The 18858-nt window shown below is 38.6% G+C and overlaps 1 protein-coding gene across 10 annotated transcripts in view; it reads right to left on the bottom strand.

Moving 5' to 3' along the window:
• Positions 1–18858, bottom strand: part of dmxl2 (Dmx-like 2) — a 98994-nt gene that overhangs the window by 45920 nt on the left and 34216 nt on the right. For all 10 annotated transcript variants that reach the window (XM_048169254.1, XM_048169257.1, XM_048169255.1 and 7 more), the window contains exons 10-22: positions 18205–18408; positions 17790–18052; positions 15920–16625; positions 13114–13235; positions 12903–12992; positions 12673–12784; positions 12471–12590; positions 11880–12110; positions 9325–11001; positions 6272–6382; positions 2742–2911; positions 406–503; positions 87–252 (exon numbers count right to left, since the gene is read on the bottom strand). In XM_048169254.1, the coding sequence (XP_048025211.1) occupies positions 87–252; positions 406–503; positions 2742–2911; positions 6272–6382; positions 9325–11001; positions 11880–12110; positions 12471–12590; positions 12673–12784; positions 12903–12992; positions 13114–13235; positions 15920–16625; positions 17790–18052; positions 18205–18408 (4070 nt within the window). The remainder of the gene's footprint in view (positions 1–86; positions 253–405; positions 504–2741; positions 2912–6271; positions 6383–9324; positions 11002–11879; positions 12111–12470; positions 12591–12672; positions 12785–12902; positions 12993–13113; positions 13236–15919; positions 16626–17789; positions 18053–18204; positions 18409–18858) is intronic.

The following is an 18858-nucleotide window of genomic DNA, read 5'->3' as shown; positions in this document are numbered from 1 at the left end:
CAAACCAAAAGCAGCAGACTCCACATCTAAGAGATCAACAACACACGGTTTCCTGAGAGTGAATTTCGAAATAGGATGATGCAAACCTCAATGGCGTCTTTCAGGGAGCCAGCGAGCAGGAAAAACGCAGCCGACTGCTCAAAGCGCTGTTTTCCCAGGAGAGAAAAGGCGTTCTTTAAAGCCGCTTTCCTCCAGCGGTCCTCCCTGAAGTTATGACTGAAAAACTGGGTCATCTTCTCATCGTGTTGAGACCTACACAGAAATCAATATATAAATAAACAAGCAGAAATTTTACAGCTCCTTCAGCAAAGAGCTTCAAGCAGCATTAAGAGAATAACTGCATATGAGATGCACCTATGTGAAAGTAACTGTGTATCTATGAATAAGAGAGTTTGAAGTCAGTACCTGAAGAGACCCCAGAGAACGGCTTTCTTCTTCATGGCCAGATAGAAGAGAGCTGCATCCAGTGGATCATTATTCCTCTGAAATGCTGCTTTGGCTACCTAATGCAAAGTAAAGAGGCAGAGATTTTCTTTTCTTTTCTTTTTTTTTTAAATCATATTTATGAACTGTAATATCACCAATGCCATATATACTTATACACTTGGAATAATAAAGCTTCATTGAATTGAAATTAAATTAAAATGAAATTAACTACAACTAAAATTAACTAGATTAACTGAACTACAGTGAAATTTTATTGAAGTGAATTAAAGCGAAGTTTAATAAGATTAAAGCAAACTGAAATTTCAACTGTACTAAGCTACAGTGATGAAAACTCCCTTTATTATTGCATTATTATATTTATTCATTTATTCTCTTGTACAGCACAATGGCCAACTGCTGTTGTATTTATTGTGCTATATAAATAAAAAAAAAAAAAAAAAAGTTTGATTTGTGGACTAAGTGTGCACAGAGCGCCCTCCGGCTGCAGGTATGAGTTGAGAAAACAGTAGATCTGTATATACAGCGCTCATATGATGACAACAGCGCGTTTTGGGTAAAAATTTAATAAATATTACTCCTCTGTATAGAAAATTGACATAAACTTATGACAGTCCATCAATATTTCTCCAAATGTGCATGCTTTTAAGCTAAAAGCCCTGAGGGATGCTATTTTGTCGAGTTTTTTCATGATGATCTCACAGGAGTTTTTTTTCTCATTGGCTGAGGCTGATGCTCATATTTCAATGAAAAGATAACGACTCCGTTTCTCATATTCATAACTCCCAGCGCATATTAACAAATAACGGACACCATGCGATATTAAGAGTAAAATAGAGATTAAAAATTGAAGCTTGACTCTTAGATCTTTTTAATGATGTATAGTTTGTCAAGGTAATTACATTACATCTAACAGTACATTTGATCTAATTTAAACAAAGAAGCGTCGGTGCACCAGTGAAGGTTAACAGGTTAACTGAATTAAAATTAATTGAAATTTCAAAAGAACAAAATTAAACTAACTAAAGTGAACTGAAATGAACTGAAATTAGATTAACTGAATTGCACTGAAATTTTATTAAACTGAATTAAAGCAAAATGAAAAAAATATATATATATACAAATGAATTTCAAAGCTAAAATGATTTAAACTAAAGTGAAAATGAATTGAATTGCACTGATATCAACTAAACTGAATTCAACTGAATTAAAAAGAACTGGAATTTCAAAAGAACAGAAAATTAACTAAAGTGAACAAAAATGAATTGAAATTAAATTAACTGAACTGCATTGACATTTTATTGTACTGAATTATATCAAAGGTAAAAAAAAACTAAACTGAAATTACAACTGAAATAAAATGATCTGAAGTGAAAATGCATTGAATTGCAGTGATATCAATGGAACTGAATTAAAGAGAACTGACATTCCAAAAGAACTTAAATAAACCGAAATGAACTAGTGAACTAAAATGAACTGAAATTAGATTAACTGAATTGCAGTGAAATTGAATTAACTAAATTAAACCAAAGTAAAATAAAATTAACTAAGCTAAAATGATTTGAACTGTAAAAGTAAAAGGTAAAAAGGCATTGAACTGATTAGAAATTGAATTAAATTTGAACTGAACTTAAGTGAAATTAGCCAAACTGAATGCAAGCAAAATTTGTATTGAACTAGAAAAAAAAAAAAAAAAAAATTAATGGAGACTAAAAATCAGAGCACCAGAAAAAAAAAAAATCACGTTTTTGAAGGAGGGAATCAGAAAAATTGAATTGTGTTAATGCAATTCATGAGCACTACTGGTTTTCTTGGAGAACAACTTTTTTTTATTTTATTTTTTTTTTATTGAAGGAGTAAAACAACATACATTAAAACAATCAAAGATACATTTTAGTTCCTTCTATTTTAAATATAACAACACCACCCCCTCCCCCCACCCCACCTACCCAATCCTATCACTTCCCTAGACAGCTTAGCTACAACAAATTGACATAATGTCTGACATCTTTTCAAGGCATGGACCCATGCATACCACTACATAGTGATGATTCTTGGAGAACTTCTAATCATCAAATTGCAGATGTCTCCCATATCTGGCACATCCATTTCAGGTCTAACAAGCTGACTGATTAAAATGCTGATGAGTTCTAATAAGAATGACTATCAAGTGTGCTTAATTTTGGAGACATCCTTCAGAGACAGGATTGAGAACCTGGCTTCTATAGAAACGTTGATCCAGAAACAACTTTTGTGTAAATAATGTTATGCGCAAGTGTGTTTGTGTGTGGTCTCACCTTCTCTACCATCCGCCTCAGCGTGTTAATGTTTCTGATCCACCAGCCGACGCCCACCGCCCTGAGTTCAGACCACTGTGGATCTCCTCTCTGCATGGCAGGAATCATGTTCAGCATCTCCTCCTCAGCTTCGGAATGGAACGCCCACGCAAAGTGACAAGTGGACACTCCTGGACATACAAACACAGTATAAAAGCCTATTCACCCAAGACCAAAAAAAAAGATATACAACAGGTGAGTGCTGAATGCAGCACTCAGGACCCCCTCACAGACAAGGCTTAAGCTAGTAAGCTAGTCCCAGACTAAAATGTATATTTGAGCTGTTTTAACTGAAAGCAACTTTGTTTTGTCTTAAGATGCACATCAGTAATGTTTTTTTTGTTTTTTCATAAGACATTTATAAAAGCTACTTAAGTGAAACTGGGCCTAAAACTTCTACAGTAAGTAGGGCTGGATGATATCACCTTATGATTTTTATGAAATCAAAATCTCGGTTAATTAAACATTTGACCTCAATTAAATTAATGAACCATTGTTTTGTTTTTGTTTGTTTGTTGCTTTTGTTTTGTTTTTTTTCTTTGCCCTCACAGTTCATTGACAAGGTTTGTACTATAAATATGCTTGACTATTAAAGGTGGGATATTTGAATGAAAAGAGTGCTCCGACATAACAGCTCATTTTCAGCAGTTATTGTGTCTATGGTTTGTAACATTTCTTCCAGATTTCAGCTCATTGTAAATCATTTGAATGCATTAAGGAGAGTGATTGAGTGTGAATTAGTCATACCGTCTCTCTATTAATTGTGAAGCAGTGGGTTGTAAGTAGTTACTTCAAAAGTAGAAAAATATATGCTGTAACTTTTGAGTTTCTAAGCTACATCGGTGATAATAAATCACAGGACAGCGTTGACAACGAGTTTCTGCGCTCCTCTCTGTGTGCGCGATCTTCACGTGATGTGCAGCTACTATATGTATGAGTGTTCGTGTGCCACAATGCATCAGCACAGTAGCTATCTCAATATAATGATACACATCCAATGGTCTAAAATCGCTTGAATGTCCAAACTAGCAAGCCTTAAAAATACATACAATTGACAAAGTTTAGTGAAGATGCAAGTGAAAGTGATCTCAATGCTGTCTGTGTGTGTGGACTCGGCGTTTGAGTCCGCCTCTGTGTTGCTTCAATATCGCTGACTGGACGGGGTGGAGTCACGTGACTACACATGCAGTAATATGTTTTTAAGGGGAAAAGTATTAACAGAATTTTAAAAAAATGAAATAACAGACATGGGAAAATTCTGTCGGTTAGAGTTTCTGAATTTCGGTTTCGATTACTTTTCGATTAATCGTCCAGCCCTACTTCTTAGACTCATGATTCTCCTGATTTCTACAAACCTGATTCCAAAAAAGTTGGGACACTGTACAAATTGTGAATAAAAACAGAATGCAATGATGTGGAAGTTTCAAATTTCAATATTTTATTCAGAATACAACATAGGTGACATATCAAATGTTTAAACTGAGAAAATGTATCATTTTAAGGGAAAAATAAGTTGATTTTAAATTTCATGGCATCAACACATCTCAAAAAAGTTGGGACAAGGCCATGTTTACCACTGTGTGGCATCCCCTCTTCTTTTTATAACAGTCTGCAAACGTCTGGGGACTGAGGAGACAAGTTGCTCAAGTTTAGGAATAGGAATGTTGTCCAATTCTAATACAGGCTTCTAGTTGCTCAACTGGCTTAGGTCTTCTTTGTCGCATCTTCCTCTTTATGATGCGCCAAATGATTTCTATGGGTGAAAGATCTGGACTGCAGGCTGGCCATTTCAGTACCCGGATCCTTCTTCTATGCAGCCATGATGTTGTAATTGATGCAGGATGTGGTCTGGCATTGTCATGTTGGAAAATGCAAGGTCTTCCCTGAAAGAGACGACATCTGGATGGGAGCATATGTTGTTTTAGAACTTGGATATACCTTTCAGCATTGATGGTGCCTTTCCAGATGTGTAAGCTGCCCATGCCACACGCACTCATGCAACCTCTTTAGTCCGGATGACATGGCGTCCCAGTTTTCCATAAAGAACTTCAAATTTTGATTCGTCTGACCACAGAACAGTTTTCCACTTTGCCACAGTCCATTTTAAATGAGCTTTGTCCCAGAGAAAACGCCTGCGCTTCTGGATCATGTTTAGATATGGCTTCTTTTTTGACCTATAGAGTTTTAGGTGGCAACGGCGAATGGCACGGTGGATTGTGTTCACCGACAATGTTTTCTGGAAGTATTCCTGAGCCCATGTTGTGATTTCCATTACAGTAGCATTCCTGTATGTGATGCAGTGTTATCAAGTTATCAAATTGCTTAAAGCTAAGAATCACTCTTACTCTCCCAGTTATTTATGACAGCTCGAGAGGTCTCTCAAGTGGTTAGGAGTTGCCAGTAGGGGCTTGTCATGGCACTGAGCAGACAGAGACATAGTGGAAAACGTGTTTATCTTTCATTTCCAATGTGTATATCATAATGTGTTCTCTTGAAAATTCTTAATTGTCAAATGTGCGTTGAATGTAAACTCATCTTAGGAATTTCACCATCCAATGTGAATTTATCTGAGAATATTCTTAAATAAGGAAATCTATTCAGTGATTGGTCCATGCCTATATCGTCATCCAAAATCCCGTTTGTGGCACAGCGTCTAAGGGCCCGAAGATCACAGGCATCCAATATGGTTTTCCGGCCTTGACCCTTACGCACAGAGATTGTTCCAGATTCTCTGAATCTTTGGATGATATTATGCACTGTAGATGATGATAACTTCAAACTCTTTGCAATTTTTCTCTGAGAAACTCCTTTCTGATATTGCTCCACTATTTTTTGCCGCAGCATTGGGGGAATTGGTGATCCTCTGCCCATCTTGACTTCTAAGAGACACTGCCACTCTGAGATGCACTTTTTATACCCAATCATGTTGCCAATTGACCTAATAAGTTGTAAATTGGTCCTCCAGCTGTTCCTTATATGTACATTTAACTTTTCCGGCCTCTTATTGCTACCTGTCCCAACTTTTTTGGAATGTGTAGCTCTCATGAAATCCAAAATGAGCCAATATTTGGCATGACATTTCAAAATGTCTCACTTTCAACATTTGATATGTTATCTATATTCTATTGTGAATAAAATATAAGTTTATGAGATTTGTAAATTATTGCATTCCTTTTTTATTCACAATTTGTACAGTGTCCCAACTTTTTTGGAATTGGGTTTGTAAATATTGAAAAAATCCTAAACCAGTGGATATTAACCTCTTTGACAAAGTTGAATTTTACAACATTAACACTTATTTTCTTGTGTATTCATGTTAATCTGCTTTGAAACAATCTGTATTGTATGAAGCACTATATAAATGTGACTTGACTTGATTGCCTTTGTTGGAAAAGCTTTAGCGCCACCTTATCTGAGGGAATCACTTAGCACTGCATGTGCACATGGGAGTGTGATTTGTGTATATGTTTATGTAGGTTAGTGTGTGTTACCCTGATGCAGTAGCTGCATCCTGTAGAGGGGGGGCAGGGAGGTCAGCAGACAGGTATGTAATCTCATGGCCAGCAGGTAACGTAGGCCACACTCATCTAGAGCATCTCCACCTGCAAAAACACGCATTTACAAAACTATAACCCGAGTAAACCTTGCATTTTTAACATCTGATTCCTTTTCTGCATGGTGATTTCATTGCTTTGGAGGTGTTTTGAAAGCGTACCATGTGATTTTCACTCTCAGTCATATAGGTCTGTCATCAAAGAGTGTTAATGATGTTCAGAGCACACACAATCGTGAACATATTCCCGACCATGATCTGCATCACCTTCTAATGACTCTGATCACAGCTGATCCAATTAAACATTTAACAGCACAAAAATCCAGCACATCAACACTCAGAGACTAATTAAAAATGCCTCCTCTAGGGGGAAAATGAGGATTGAACTCTGAAGTTCATCAGCAACCCAATTTTATGTGAATTAGAAAGTATAAACACATAAACACGAGCCGTATGATTTATCCTACTGTCCCTGAACCTTTCTCCTTGCATTTTGGCTCTAGCAAGCACTGGAACACTGTGTTAAGGTTTAGTACTAAAGAGACTAAATAAAAAAGATCGGAGCTATAGGTAACATGGATAAAGCCTGATATGTTCAATGTTGACAATAAATAATAACATCAAGGTCATTATCAAGTTTTATTATGGTTCTCTCTTCATGTACTTGGTTAACCCCACTGACATACTAGACAGTAAGCCAACACAAGAATTACATCACATTCGCAAGATATTCATGTGTATTACAAGAGACAAAAATTTTAATCTAACTGGATTGTTAGTTTATTCATTCAATGATATTTAAATGTATTTACTTGAACATTTGGCAATATAACATATTGAACTGAAATACAGTTTCTATTTTAAACTTTGTGTTCTTTGATATGTTAATGTGGCTTATACTGCCAGTCAATGGAAAACGATGCTAATTGCTGCCAGCTGGTGTAATGACTAAATCTTCCAGCAGGGGGTGACAACAAAACCTAGACCTTAAGACATATGCTTCAGTATGTATAAATTGTGTCTTGATACCACAGGCACCATTGTTGTGTACCTTAAAATACATTTTTTAAAACTGCCAAGAAACAAGAGGCTAAATGTCACCGCACTTTTACACAACTAAAAAAAGTAGAAAGATTGCTGCCAAATGGCAATATCTTTAGCTGTTTGTCTGATAGATCTGCTAATCATAGGTCATTATGGAAGGAGACACCAGTACCAACAAAGAAAGGATTCATAATGTCTGGCTGTTTATGTGCTGTGCTCACATCATGTTAGAATTACCATAATAGAGTGCTGCAGGGATGACATATTTTTGTAGGCCAAAACCTGGAAACAAGTTAGCATTTTAGCATGCCCGGTTCCATTGTCCTGAAGTCAATTTGAAAGGATTTTTGGCTAAGTGCCTGAAATAAGGTCTGTGGTTAACACAAGCTCAACAAATTTTCACATTTTATTCTACAATATATCAGTAATAACCAATTGCAATTTTTTCAAAAGCTTTTACTTGTCTTGAAAAAGACAGTTGCTAACAAGTGGCTAATGGAACTACAGAGGTTGTAGGGAACATTAAACGTCATCACACCGAACAGGTACACTCATGTATACACTACTCCACTTTCACAGCCTCACTAGGTTTATAATCGTGCTCTTGGAAACTATTATAACTCAAACTTTCATGGAAAATGTTTTTAAATAAAGACTAAAAGAGTTGTCGGAAGTTTAGTGATGGTGACTTTGAAGTCACGCGAACGTTGTGTAGTTCGTTTATAGCTTACGTATATAGCTTTTTTACTTCTGACGATTCAAAATTCATAAAAGTTGTCTTCAAGTTGTGTGAAGATTATCACGATGAAAAAAAAACATAAGAATAATAAACTTTTGTTAGTCACAGAGTTTATTTTCTGTAATAATCCAAAAACTAATGGGAAAATCCTTACGTTTTTTGTTGAGGGAACCAGGATGATACTAACTTCTAGGTTGGCCAACAATACCCTATCTAAAATGGCAGTAAAAGGTAGTCAGGGCCTGTATTTATCAAGTTTCTCAAAGTGCCATTTTAGTCTTAAATGCTTAGAATTTATGAAATTTACTCCTACTTTCAAACTTGCGTTTAAAAGCAAGTTATCAAATTGCTTAAAGCTAAGAATCACTCTTACTCTCCCAGTTATTTATGACAGCTCGAGAGGTCTCTCAAGTGGTTAGGAGTTGCCAGTAGGGGTTTGTCATGGCACTGAGCAGACAGAGACATAGTGGAAAACGTGTTTATCTTTCATTTCCAATGTGTATATCATAATGTGTTCTCTTGAAAATTCTTAATTGTCAAATGTGCGTTGAATGTAAACTCATCTTAGGAATTTCACCATCCAATGTGAATTTATCTGAGAATATTCTTAAATAAGGAAATCTATTCAGTGATTGGTCCATGCCTATATCGTCATCCAAAATCCCGTTTGTGGCACAGCAAAGTGTCGTGAATCATCTCTAAGACTGACACTTAAGATTTAGTCCTACACTTCACTTAAATTACGACCGAGATGCTTGATAACTAACTTTTAATCGCAGCTTTGAGACAAGATTTTTTTTTACTCTTAAGTCAATTCTTAGCAGTGTTCTTATGAGTAATTCTTGATAAATACGGGCCCATGTACGAGAATACATGAATAGCTCAGAATAGAATCTTCAAGTTGATATTGTGGACATAAAGTGGACATCTTGACATAATTTTCAAAAAAACATCTTCACTGTACAGTACATCTCTATCCTACTCAAGGTCCACTGCCCCAAACCTAATCAAACACACTTGAAAAATCTAACCAAAGTCTTCAGGGTTACTAGAAAATTACTGAGGTGGGATTTGTTTGTTTGACCAATAATAGATGGGGGAATGTTTAGGAAGCCTGTGAACCCGTCATTATTTTCTTAGTTTAGTGACACTAGTGGTGCAGAAATTACATACTTCAGTTTTCAAGTTAGTACGAGAAGTAAACTCACCAGAGTACTGCTTATCCGTGGGTCCTGCAACCTCAGCACTAGTGGTCGCCACAGTATCGGCAAGTGCCACAAGGAACATCTGCTCGAGGCGCGTGAGTCCCGGCAGGCTAGAGTGCATAAGATGTGAAGACAGCACCTGTGCGTGTTCAGGGCCAAAGTATGTGGGGCCGTACTGTGATAGGTTAATAACACGAGACTTCTTCTCTGGTTTCTCTGCAGCAAAGCTCACAAAATCATCGGTGGTGACAGCCTGCACCTGAAACAAATCAGCATACTGGTCCTCTGACTGATTCTGCATCTCATTTTCTGCCCCTTTTCCAGCTTTTCCCATTTCCTCTCCTGCCTTATAAGATGTGTCCTGGTCTGCGGACAGCAGTGCATATAGTGGAAGAGGGGGGATAGAGTTGATTTCAGTGTAATCTCGGCCACTGTCTCGGCCAGCAACGATAATGTCTTTGGCTGTGCTACCCGTCACGCTGATGGTTCGAGATAAGTGCCTCCTTGCACCACCTTCACCTGCTTCTACATCCCTCACCACCGCAACTTCTCCAGCAATGCACTTGACTAGGTGCGCCAAGATAGCCTTGGCTCGGCGTACCCTTCCGAGGTCCATAAGCTCTAGCAGCTGGGATGGATGGTATTGTGGGAGAGTGGGCGACAATGAATGGGCTGCCTCAAACAAGCCGCCATCTTGGATTACAGCTGGGGGGCGGAATGCATCGTCGATTCCCGCACTGCCCTCAAAGACACTCTTAGATCGCGCTCTGCCCTCATTTGAAACGGAGACAGTACGACCTCCAATGGCCTCTGGGGATAAGATGCTGTTGTCTTCCGAGTCACCCGGTTTCTCGTCCTGCCTCCACTGCGCGTAAACCTGCATCTCACAGTCCATGCCCACCACCAGGATGCCATCACGCACCCAGGATAGGGACACTGGCAAGGATGGGGTGCCATCCACAGAAGAGACTAGGTTTACAGACCTCAGCAACACCCAACGAGAGCGAATTCCCTGTTTTATGCTTCCCCCTAGAGGCAAAGTGACTGCCATGCCATCCTTCACTCTTGTCTGCTCGGTGACGACCCCTGAGATGCGTCCGTACATAAGGATGTTGGATCCAACCCCAACTGTCAGGATGTGGGAGCCATCTTCTTTAGACAGCCAGTCTAGGTGCACAAAGTGCTTGATATTGGGGCTGTCTTTGGTTGCAAACAGATCCAACTTGCTATAGACAACCAAATTGCTATCGACACTAACACGTGGATCTAGCGTTTTCGCGGGTTTGCTAAAATCATCAAGGTGAATCGTCTGTTCTAGGACCCACTCCGAGCCGCCCGTTGACTCACACTCATAGATTGATACAAGCATGGAGAAGTCCTGAGACATATCACCTTCATTACCAGGCAAAATTTGTTTGAACGATACTGCAAGTCTTCCTGTGTAGGAGCAACTGACAGCAACAGGTCGGCCCGCAACACACACAGAGCTGTCGTTGTCCTCTTCCTCTTTCAAGAGGCTCCAGTGCTCCCACCGATATGAACGAGTCTCTTCGGGGTGTGGTGCTGACGAGTCCATGTCTACCCTACAGTGCCAGAACCTGACACGTCCATCAGAACAGGTGGTCACAATCAGGTATGGAGCCAAACAAACAGGATAGATAGACGAGGAGCTCAAGTGGCCTTTGAAAAGAACAACAAGTACAGCAAACATGTGAATAGAGTAGTAAAGTTTAAATCATTTCCATTAATCAGTTCAAATGTCAATATCAAGGATTCCATTTCATGTTAATGGAAGCCCCCATGTGCAATTTTGCATGGAAAGCATGTTGTCTTACATTAAAAATTTTAAACTAATTGATCACACTGAAAATTACCGCTTGAGATCAAGTCCTCTAGATGCACTCACGCATCAAATGCATCTTTCTGTGCTCACAGAGATGGAGCGGAACATGGAAAATTAAGTATAGGAAGGTTGGGCTAAAACTTTGAGTGTTTAAATATAGTTCAAGTGCAGCAAATTATAACACTTCTAATGGACAAATTTTATTTGTCATTATTCTGTTTATTTTGTACTTTTATAATGCTTTTCAGTTTTGTAGCAAATTGTGACCAAATATCTTTTGTTTTTTATCAGCTCTACAAACACATGGCCTTTGCAAGAGTGCAAGAGTAATTTGCACAACTGTCTATTCAAAATAAATGAAAAGAAACCTAGCATTGTGGATTTTTTGCTTTTTCCAGTAACACTTTAGTTAAGGGTCCAATTCTCAGTATTAACTAGTTGCTTATTAGCATACTAAGATATTGGCTGTTTATTAGTACTCATAAAGCACATATTAATGCCTTATTAATGCACTTATAAATGCCATGACTACATTCCTTACTCCTTCCCAATACCTAAAGTTAACCTTAATAAACAGTAATTACGGGTTTATTGAAGCAGAAGTTAATAGTTAATAGTGAGAATTGGACCCTAAAAATAAAGCGTGACCATTTTTCCTATTCTACCTGAGGCAATTCTAGGCTGTAACAATGCATATATGAATATATGATCATACCAGCAGAGGGCGTGGCTCTGATAAGCTCCACCCCTGATGGCAGCTCTAGCCGCTGACTGTAGACCAGTTTAGAGCTCAGGATGAGTTTGCTGGCTGATTGCAAGTTGGCGGAAGAGGAGGACCGGGGCAGCGGACTATGACCCGGAGTGATTTCAGGAGATGAGTCAGCATTGTTTTGACTCAAAGGAACCGTCAGCTGGTTCTGAAAAACTTGGTCATTTACTGGCTCTTCTGTAAGGACACAAAAAGACAGGAAAATGTCACAATAATCAATAATGACACCAATTATCAAAATACATGATATATAGAATGCATTTCAGATAGAGGGAGAGAGAGAAAGAAAATTAGAGACAGACAGATAATCAGAAAGCTTTTTGTACAGTACAATACACAGTACAGATGTACATTATTGATGTACAATGGGTAAATTAAGGCCTCATTTCCTTGTAAATTATTTCCATCTCTGAAAAGGAAATTAGTCATTAGAGGAAGTGTGAGCTCTCCATTCATGAGACTCCCTTCACAGTTTCCCCTCATAAGCTGTCTGCTCACAGCTGTCATCATTTCACAAATAACCCACATCATACGCACCCACACAAGCCTGCACCGAGCGCAGATGAAGATGCCACATCTGTAATACTGAGTTCCGATATGCATCCTTCTCGATCACCACCAGGTAGAACTTTTCTGAGAAAGGAGGGGGCTGGTACTCTAGAACAAAGAGAACCCAAATGTAATATTCTGTTAAAACTGTGTAGACCATACTTCAAAAGCAAAAGAATGTTTTTTGTACCTTCTGCAGTGGGAAAGCTAGTAATGTTGAAATCTGGAATGTCTTCATGTGGTTTGTATCCTAAAATAAAATCCTCTTGGAACACGTGGAGCAGCTGAGTGTTTGAGCCACACTGGGAGACAGTATACACACACAACATATTATATTTGAATAGTAAAAAATTAGTCACACAATGTCAATCTCTCATACACAAACTTGCTTATGCACACACAAACAGACGTAGAACCCACCTGGTTGGTAATGACATCCAGCTCGATGATGCAGCCGGGTCGGGCAGTGGACTGCTGACTCACAATGTTGAACACTTCACCCACCAGTTTCTAAATACAAAACCAACCATCAGAGATCAACAATCAGATCAACTCAAAATTACATTTCTTCTACATTAACTGGCAGATAAGCACTTTATTTTTTATCAAATCTTGTCTTAGAAGCTCTTACAGAGGTCTCTGGGTCAGAGAGTTCATCCAACAGTTTGCGGGCATCCACCACAGCCTGATACAGACGCAGGTTTTTACCATCAGACGCCACAAAGCACGCACTTGCTGAGTTACAGTACGTTCCTGACACAAACACAAACATTTTTATTAAGCCCAATATAGAAACAATGTAATAAATAACATAACTATACAAGATATTTCCATTTTCAAAGAAAAAAAATTGGGTTTGTTCAGAGAAAACTCTCCATCATGAAGCAAGGGAATTTCAGGGAGTTGCCAGCGGTGTTGGCATGTGGTTACTAATGTGTTTTGAGTTATTTTAGTGCATTGCTAGACAGTGGCAAGGTGTTCTGGGTGGTTGCTAGGTAGTTTCTTCTAATCTAGGGTGTTCTGGATGGTAAGCTGGAGTGTTGCTAGGTGGCTGTTAAGGTGCTCTGAATCTTCCTTGGTGGTTACATGTGTGTTTTGAGTGGTAGCTAGGGCATTGCTAAGCAGTTTCAAGATGATCATTGTGTCAGCACTATTTACCATTGAGAAAACTAAAGTTTCAGTAGATTATACACTCTTAAATGGATGGTTTGATGAACAAAAACTGCTTTTTGTAACTAACAAATTTTTGTAACTAATCTTTTCTAAGAGCTAACTAGATTTTTCAGTGCCGATGGTCTGCACCCCGGCAGAGTCTGAGCAGATCTCCTATCGGACAACATCTCCAGTACACAACCTACCATATGACTAGTATGTAAAATTTTAAACACCCAGTACAGTTATGATGGCCTATGTTCTAAGCACTTAAATGTTACTATGGCATTTATAGTCCATTCTATAGATTGTGTCTGTTCCCCAAATAGTGAGAACAAACAAGAAGATTACAGGATCTAGAAAAAATCTGATTGCGATTAAAATGGATAATAACAAAAACTTTTTTTTTTTTTAAAGATTGGGCTTATGAACAGATCTCTTACATCTAAGGCGGTTTTTGTAAATGAAATCATCACAGATAATGGTTTTGATGCACTCTGCTTGAACTTGAACTTACATTGGTCTAAACAAGTGTAATCCATCAGGATACTGTTATAAATGTTCATAGGGGAGATGCTACAACAATCTATAGAGATATTCTTAATGTTACTCTGAGAACAGGACACAGGTTTAGCTGATCTGAAGTTCTTGTGCTTAATTTTACACTTTCAGTTATAAGAAAGAAAAAAAAAACCTGTGCTATCTCTTGCTCTGGCTACCATGTATAGACCCCCCGGGCCCTGCGTTGATTTTATAAAAGGCTAAAAAGCTACATGCAGACTAGATAATTAGATTGAAGAAAGAAAAAAAAAAAAAAAAAAGGTTTATGCATTCATGACCTCAAGACTGAATTATGTTGTCCTCCACATTCAATCAACAAGCTCCAGTTAGTCCAATGCAGCTACTGACAACAAACTCTTTGTATTTACTCTTGTGTACTGTACGTTCATTTTTTGTGCTTCCTTGTCGTTCGTTCATCAACTGCGTTTTTTTTCATGAAGCATTTTGTTGCGCGTCAATTGTGATACACAGACATCCACTCTCGTATTGCATGTGTAACAGTGGCTAGATAGTGAGAATTGAGTGTACACTGCACACTGATGAACGCTAGAGAATGCTGTGTTTAGCGTCATTCATAGTGCACTTGTCTCGCATGCCTGAAGCGGACGTACCGGGGTTCGAGACCGACTCTGAGCAGCGTGGTTAAGATTGGAGAGTGAGTTTTGGAGGCGGAGCAATGAAGAGAGGGGTGGGTTTGTTTGGGTTGATTTCAAATATCAACAATGTACAAAAGCGTAGTTGAAAAAATGGATACCCCACCTTTAACTGCATTCATGATGCTAACCACATAACTTTAATTTTACTATAGCTGTACTGTATATTACTGCAATATTGACATTACTTTGATGCACTCTTCTCTGGTTGTTTCTATGGCAATGTTAGAAAGTTTCTGTGAGTTCTGGGTGGGCAATAAGGTGTTGCTAAAAAGTTTCTAAGGTATTCTAAGTGGTTGCTAGGGCATTTCTAGGCAGTTTTAGTGGTTGCTGTGGCATTGTTACATAGTTTCTGGGAAGCTGCTAGAGCATTGCTATGTAGTTTCTGGGTGTTTTGGGTGGTTGATGGGAGTTTTGCTAGGCAGTTTTTAAGGACTTCTGGGTGGTTGCTAGGGCATTGCTATTCAGTTTATGGGTGGTTGCTATGACATTGCTAGGTAGTTTCTATGGTGTTCTGGGTGGATGCTAGGGCATTGCTAAGCAGTTTTTGTGGTTGCTATGGCACAGCTAGGTAGTTAAGGGTGTACTGGGTGGATGATGGAGCGTTACAAGGCAGTTTCTAGGATGTAGCTAAGGCATTTCTACACCGTTTCTGGTGGTTGCTAGGATGTTATCATGGAGATTTGAGTGGTGGCTAAGGTAGGCAATTTCTAGGGTGTTCTGGGTGGTTGTTAGTGTGGTTCATGAGGTACTATAGATAGTTATAAGGGAATTGCTTTGGTTGGCTCTGGGTGGTTGTCTGGGTGCTACTAAGCAGTTACGAGAGTGTTCTGGATGACTGAAAGAACATTGTTAGGGTATTCTGATTTTTCATTTGTCAGACGAAAATTGATAGTTCTGATGATTTTAGCATGCTTCTCCTTTAAAAAAAACGTTTACAAATCAAAAGGTACATATCAAAGTTTAGGGGTTTCTTTAAATCACTCTCTATAACTATGAACAAAAATAACGTATGCCAAACATTATGAGTTTCGTAGGTTGGTATGAAAACAGCTGTGGTGTTAAACTCACCGAGCACTGAGCTGGGGACGAGTGTTGGTAGCCAGGCCACATTGGAGAATGCAGATGTGTGGAGAGAGTTGATTCGTGCCAGCTCGGACACGCCCCCTGTGCAGGACAGTGGGCCAATGTGATCGACCCTCCAGAGGATCAGCTCACTATAGATCGCATTTGGGTCGTGGAACGTACGTGTGGCTGCATTCCGCAGTTGTTTACGAGGAACGCCTCTCATTGGCCTGGTGGGTTGTAGAGCCACACCCCCAATCTGATCTCCATCAATACTTCCAGATCCAGAGGGTGGAGTTAACAGTGCATTGTGATGTGATGATGTTAGCAGCAAGGGAAGGACCGTGTGACAAGCCAAATCATTGAGATGGAAACGGTGTCCACAGTAACGGAACTTGTGCGAAACTGTGAGGACGTTTGAAAACGCAGACTTCTCTGCAAAAGTCACAGCCCATTGGTTGAGCGAGCCATCTACATGTTTGGACACCATCATGACGGCAGGGCCAATGACAGCAGCAAGAGAGTGTCCAAGAGAACCAAGCCCCGCGGACGCAGACACACTCTGTGGAACCCGCCGCTCACTTCGTTTCTCCTCCAGAGCACTGCAGCTATCTTGGTCCATGAACGTACATGCGTACATCATGATGTTCTTACTGAGGGAGTTAGCATCGCCCGTGGGGAACGCCACAGGGATACGAGAGGAGAATGATACCTGAAGGAGAAAACAGGATAGATTTTATTTAGTTTATCAGAGTAATTAGTAGTCTTTGGCCAATATGAGTTTTTTAAAGGCCATTTCCAGCATCTAGTAATTATAGGGTGGCCGATGTTTATGAACGAGCACTTACTGAGGTACGCCATACCACAAAACTAATTGAAAATCACATTTTTTTATTCTTTGTCATGGCATGAAGACATATTTATAGATTTATAAAAAAAAAAAAAAAAAAAAAAAAAAAACATACTTTGGATAAGCACATGTAATATTTGTATTCATTATAACTGATGCGCTGATAAATATGGATGGCTGTATGCAAATGAGCTCATGGTCATGATGTCATAACTAGCGATGCACCAAAATTTTGGTGGCCGATAGAAAAAGTGACATTTAATAAGCACTTTTCCGAAGGCACCTTTTGATTGTCAAGGTCTATTTCAGCTGTGTGTATCAACTTTTTCATTTTTAGTGGATCTTCATTTTGATGACCCAAGATCTAAGACCTTTTAGTCTATGCTGTTCTCAGTTTATGAGTGAACAAAATGTCATTAAACATCATTTGTGGCACACCTACCATCCATTGAATACAATAAGCTTTGTACTTCCTTATGAAAGAAGTACATAAATATAAGTCTGAACTTTCGAATTCTGTCGAAATTCAAGCAAAAATTGTTATCTTGACACTCCTTAATGTGGTGTGACAGAACGTAACGTCACGTAACGTTACATTTAACTCAGAAAAGTAATTCAATGTCCACAGCTCATTAGTCATCTAGAAAAAAATAACTCTAGAGTGGACCATTTTGCTAAATATATGCAGTATATTACATATCATTATATTTGTATTTAAACTCTTAGCTTCATTAACATATGTTTGAATAAATCAAAAACATAAAACAAGTTATTATAGCGACTGTTTAAATGTTTTTATTTCAAAAACAAATTGGAGTAGAAACAATTATATCATTAAAAAAATTTACAAAAACTACATGTGCAATTTAAATATTATTATGTAACTGTTTTGAGTGTTGATTATTAAATAAATGTGATTAATTTATTATGAAAAAAAAAAAAAATCAAATAAATTAAAACTTTAATTTCAGTTGTGGTAAAACAATTATTTTGGTGCATCACTAGTCATAACCATGAGTGTCTTACCTGAACCTGTCTGAAGATGCCAGGTATGAACTCATCCAGGTACTTGACGTGCCAGACGAGGAAGGATCCGTCATGTGGGTGAATGGTGAAGAGCATGTCTGGACTCTTGTTCCACTCCAGAATGAGAGTCTCCAGCTTTCGATCCAGCAAAACAGAGGGCAGAGGAACACTGCTGCTTGAACCTGGAGAAGAGGCCTTAGTGCTTCCCTCCTGATCTCCCTCTTCATGTTCTGATGAACCCTTATCAGACATCTCATCCAGATCTAACAAAAACACAAAGATCACATCGGACAATATAAATATGCAGCAGTTAGTGGACACAGTAATGCTATGGTTAAAAACCCCATGGATTTAGCCAATGTTTGTTAGCTTAAGGCTAATCTATATGCTAAAAGGTTTATTCATAAGTCAGTACCGAAGTCAAACTTGGGAGCTCCCTCCTGCTCAAAGTCATCAGTGGCTTGTTCCAGGTGCTGCTCAGAGAGTTTGCGTAGCTGCTGCATGAAAAGGTCCATGGAGGTGGTGAAGCTCAGATCTTTATTATTCAGCCAGTGCACCACAAACCCTCCGCTGACATCCTCAGAGAACAGGCCCGATCCAGCCAGTGCTGCAGGGATATCTGATGACAAAGAAAAATATCATGCCGCTGTCCGTGTGTGTATTTTTTTGATTTTCAAGCCTATAAAGGTCTGCTGTTTCATATTTGATATGCATGTTTCTAAGACATCTAAATTATCAACATGCTTAAAATTTTACTGGAAAACTAAGCATTTAAATATCTATACTATATCTTACTTAAATACATATTACTGGGAAATATACAGTGACAACATTACAAGCTATCAGAATTTCATCTTACTTTCGGCCATTTAAATATCAGCAATTGTACCAAAATGCCTACTGTATGTCTGAATAAAACTGAGGTGTTTTTTCCTCCTCAGATTTGAGCTTGATATTCTTATATATAATACTATATGAGCCATATGGTATTACATAGGAGAAAAGCATGATGTATCAAATAAGATACTCAACAAAAAAGGGGACCTATTATGCCACTTTTTACAAGATG

The sequence above is a fragment of the Megalobrama amblycephala genome, linkage group LG19 (genome assembly GCF_018812025.1).
Source record: "Megalobrama amblycephala isolate DHTTF-2021 linkage group LG19, ASM1881202v1, whole genome shotgun sequence".
NCBI classification, from domain to species: Eukaryota; Metazoa; Chordata; class Actinopteri; order Cypriniformes; family Xenocyprididae; genus Megalobrama; species Megalobrama amblycephala.
This window is presented reverse-complemented; position numbering and strand designations above follow the sequence as displayed.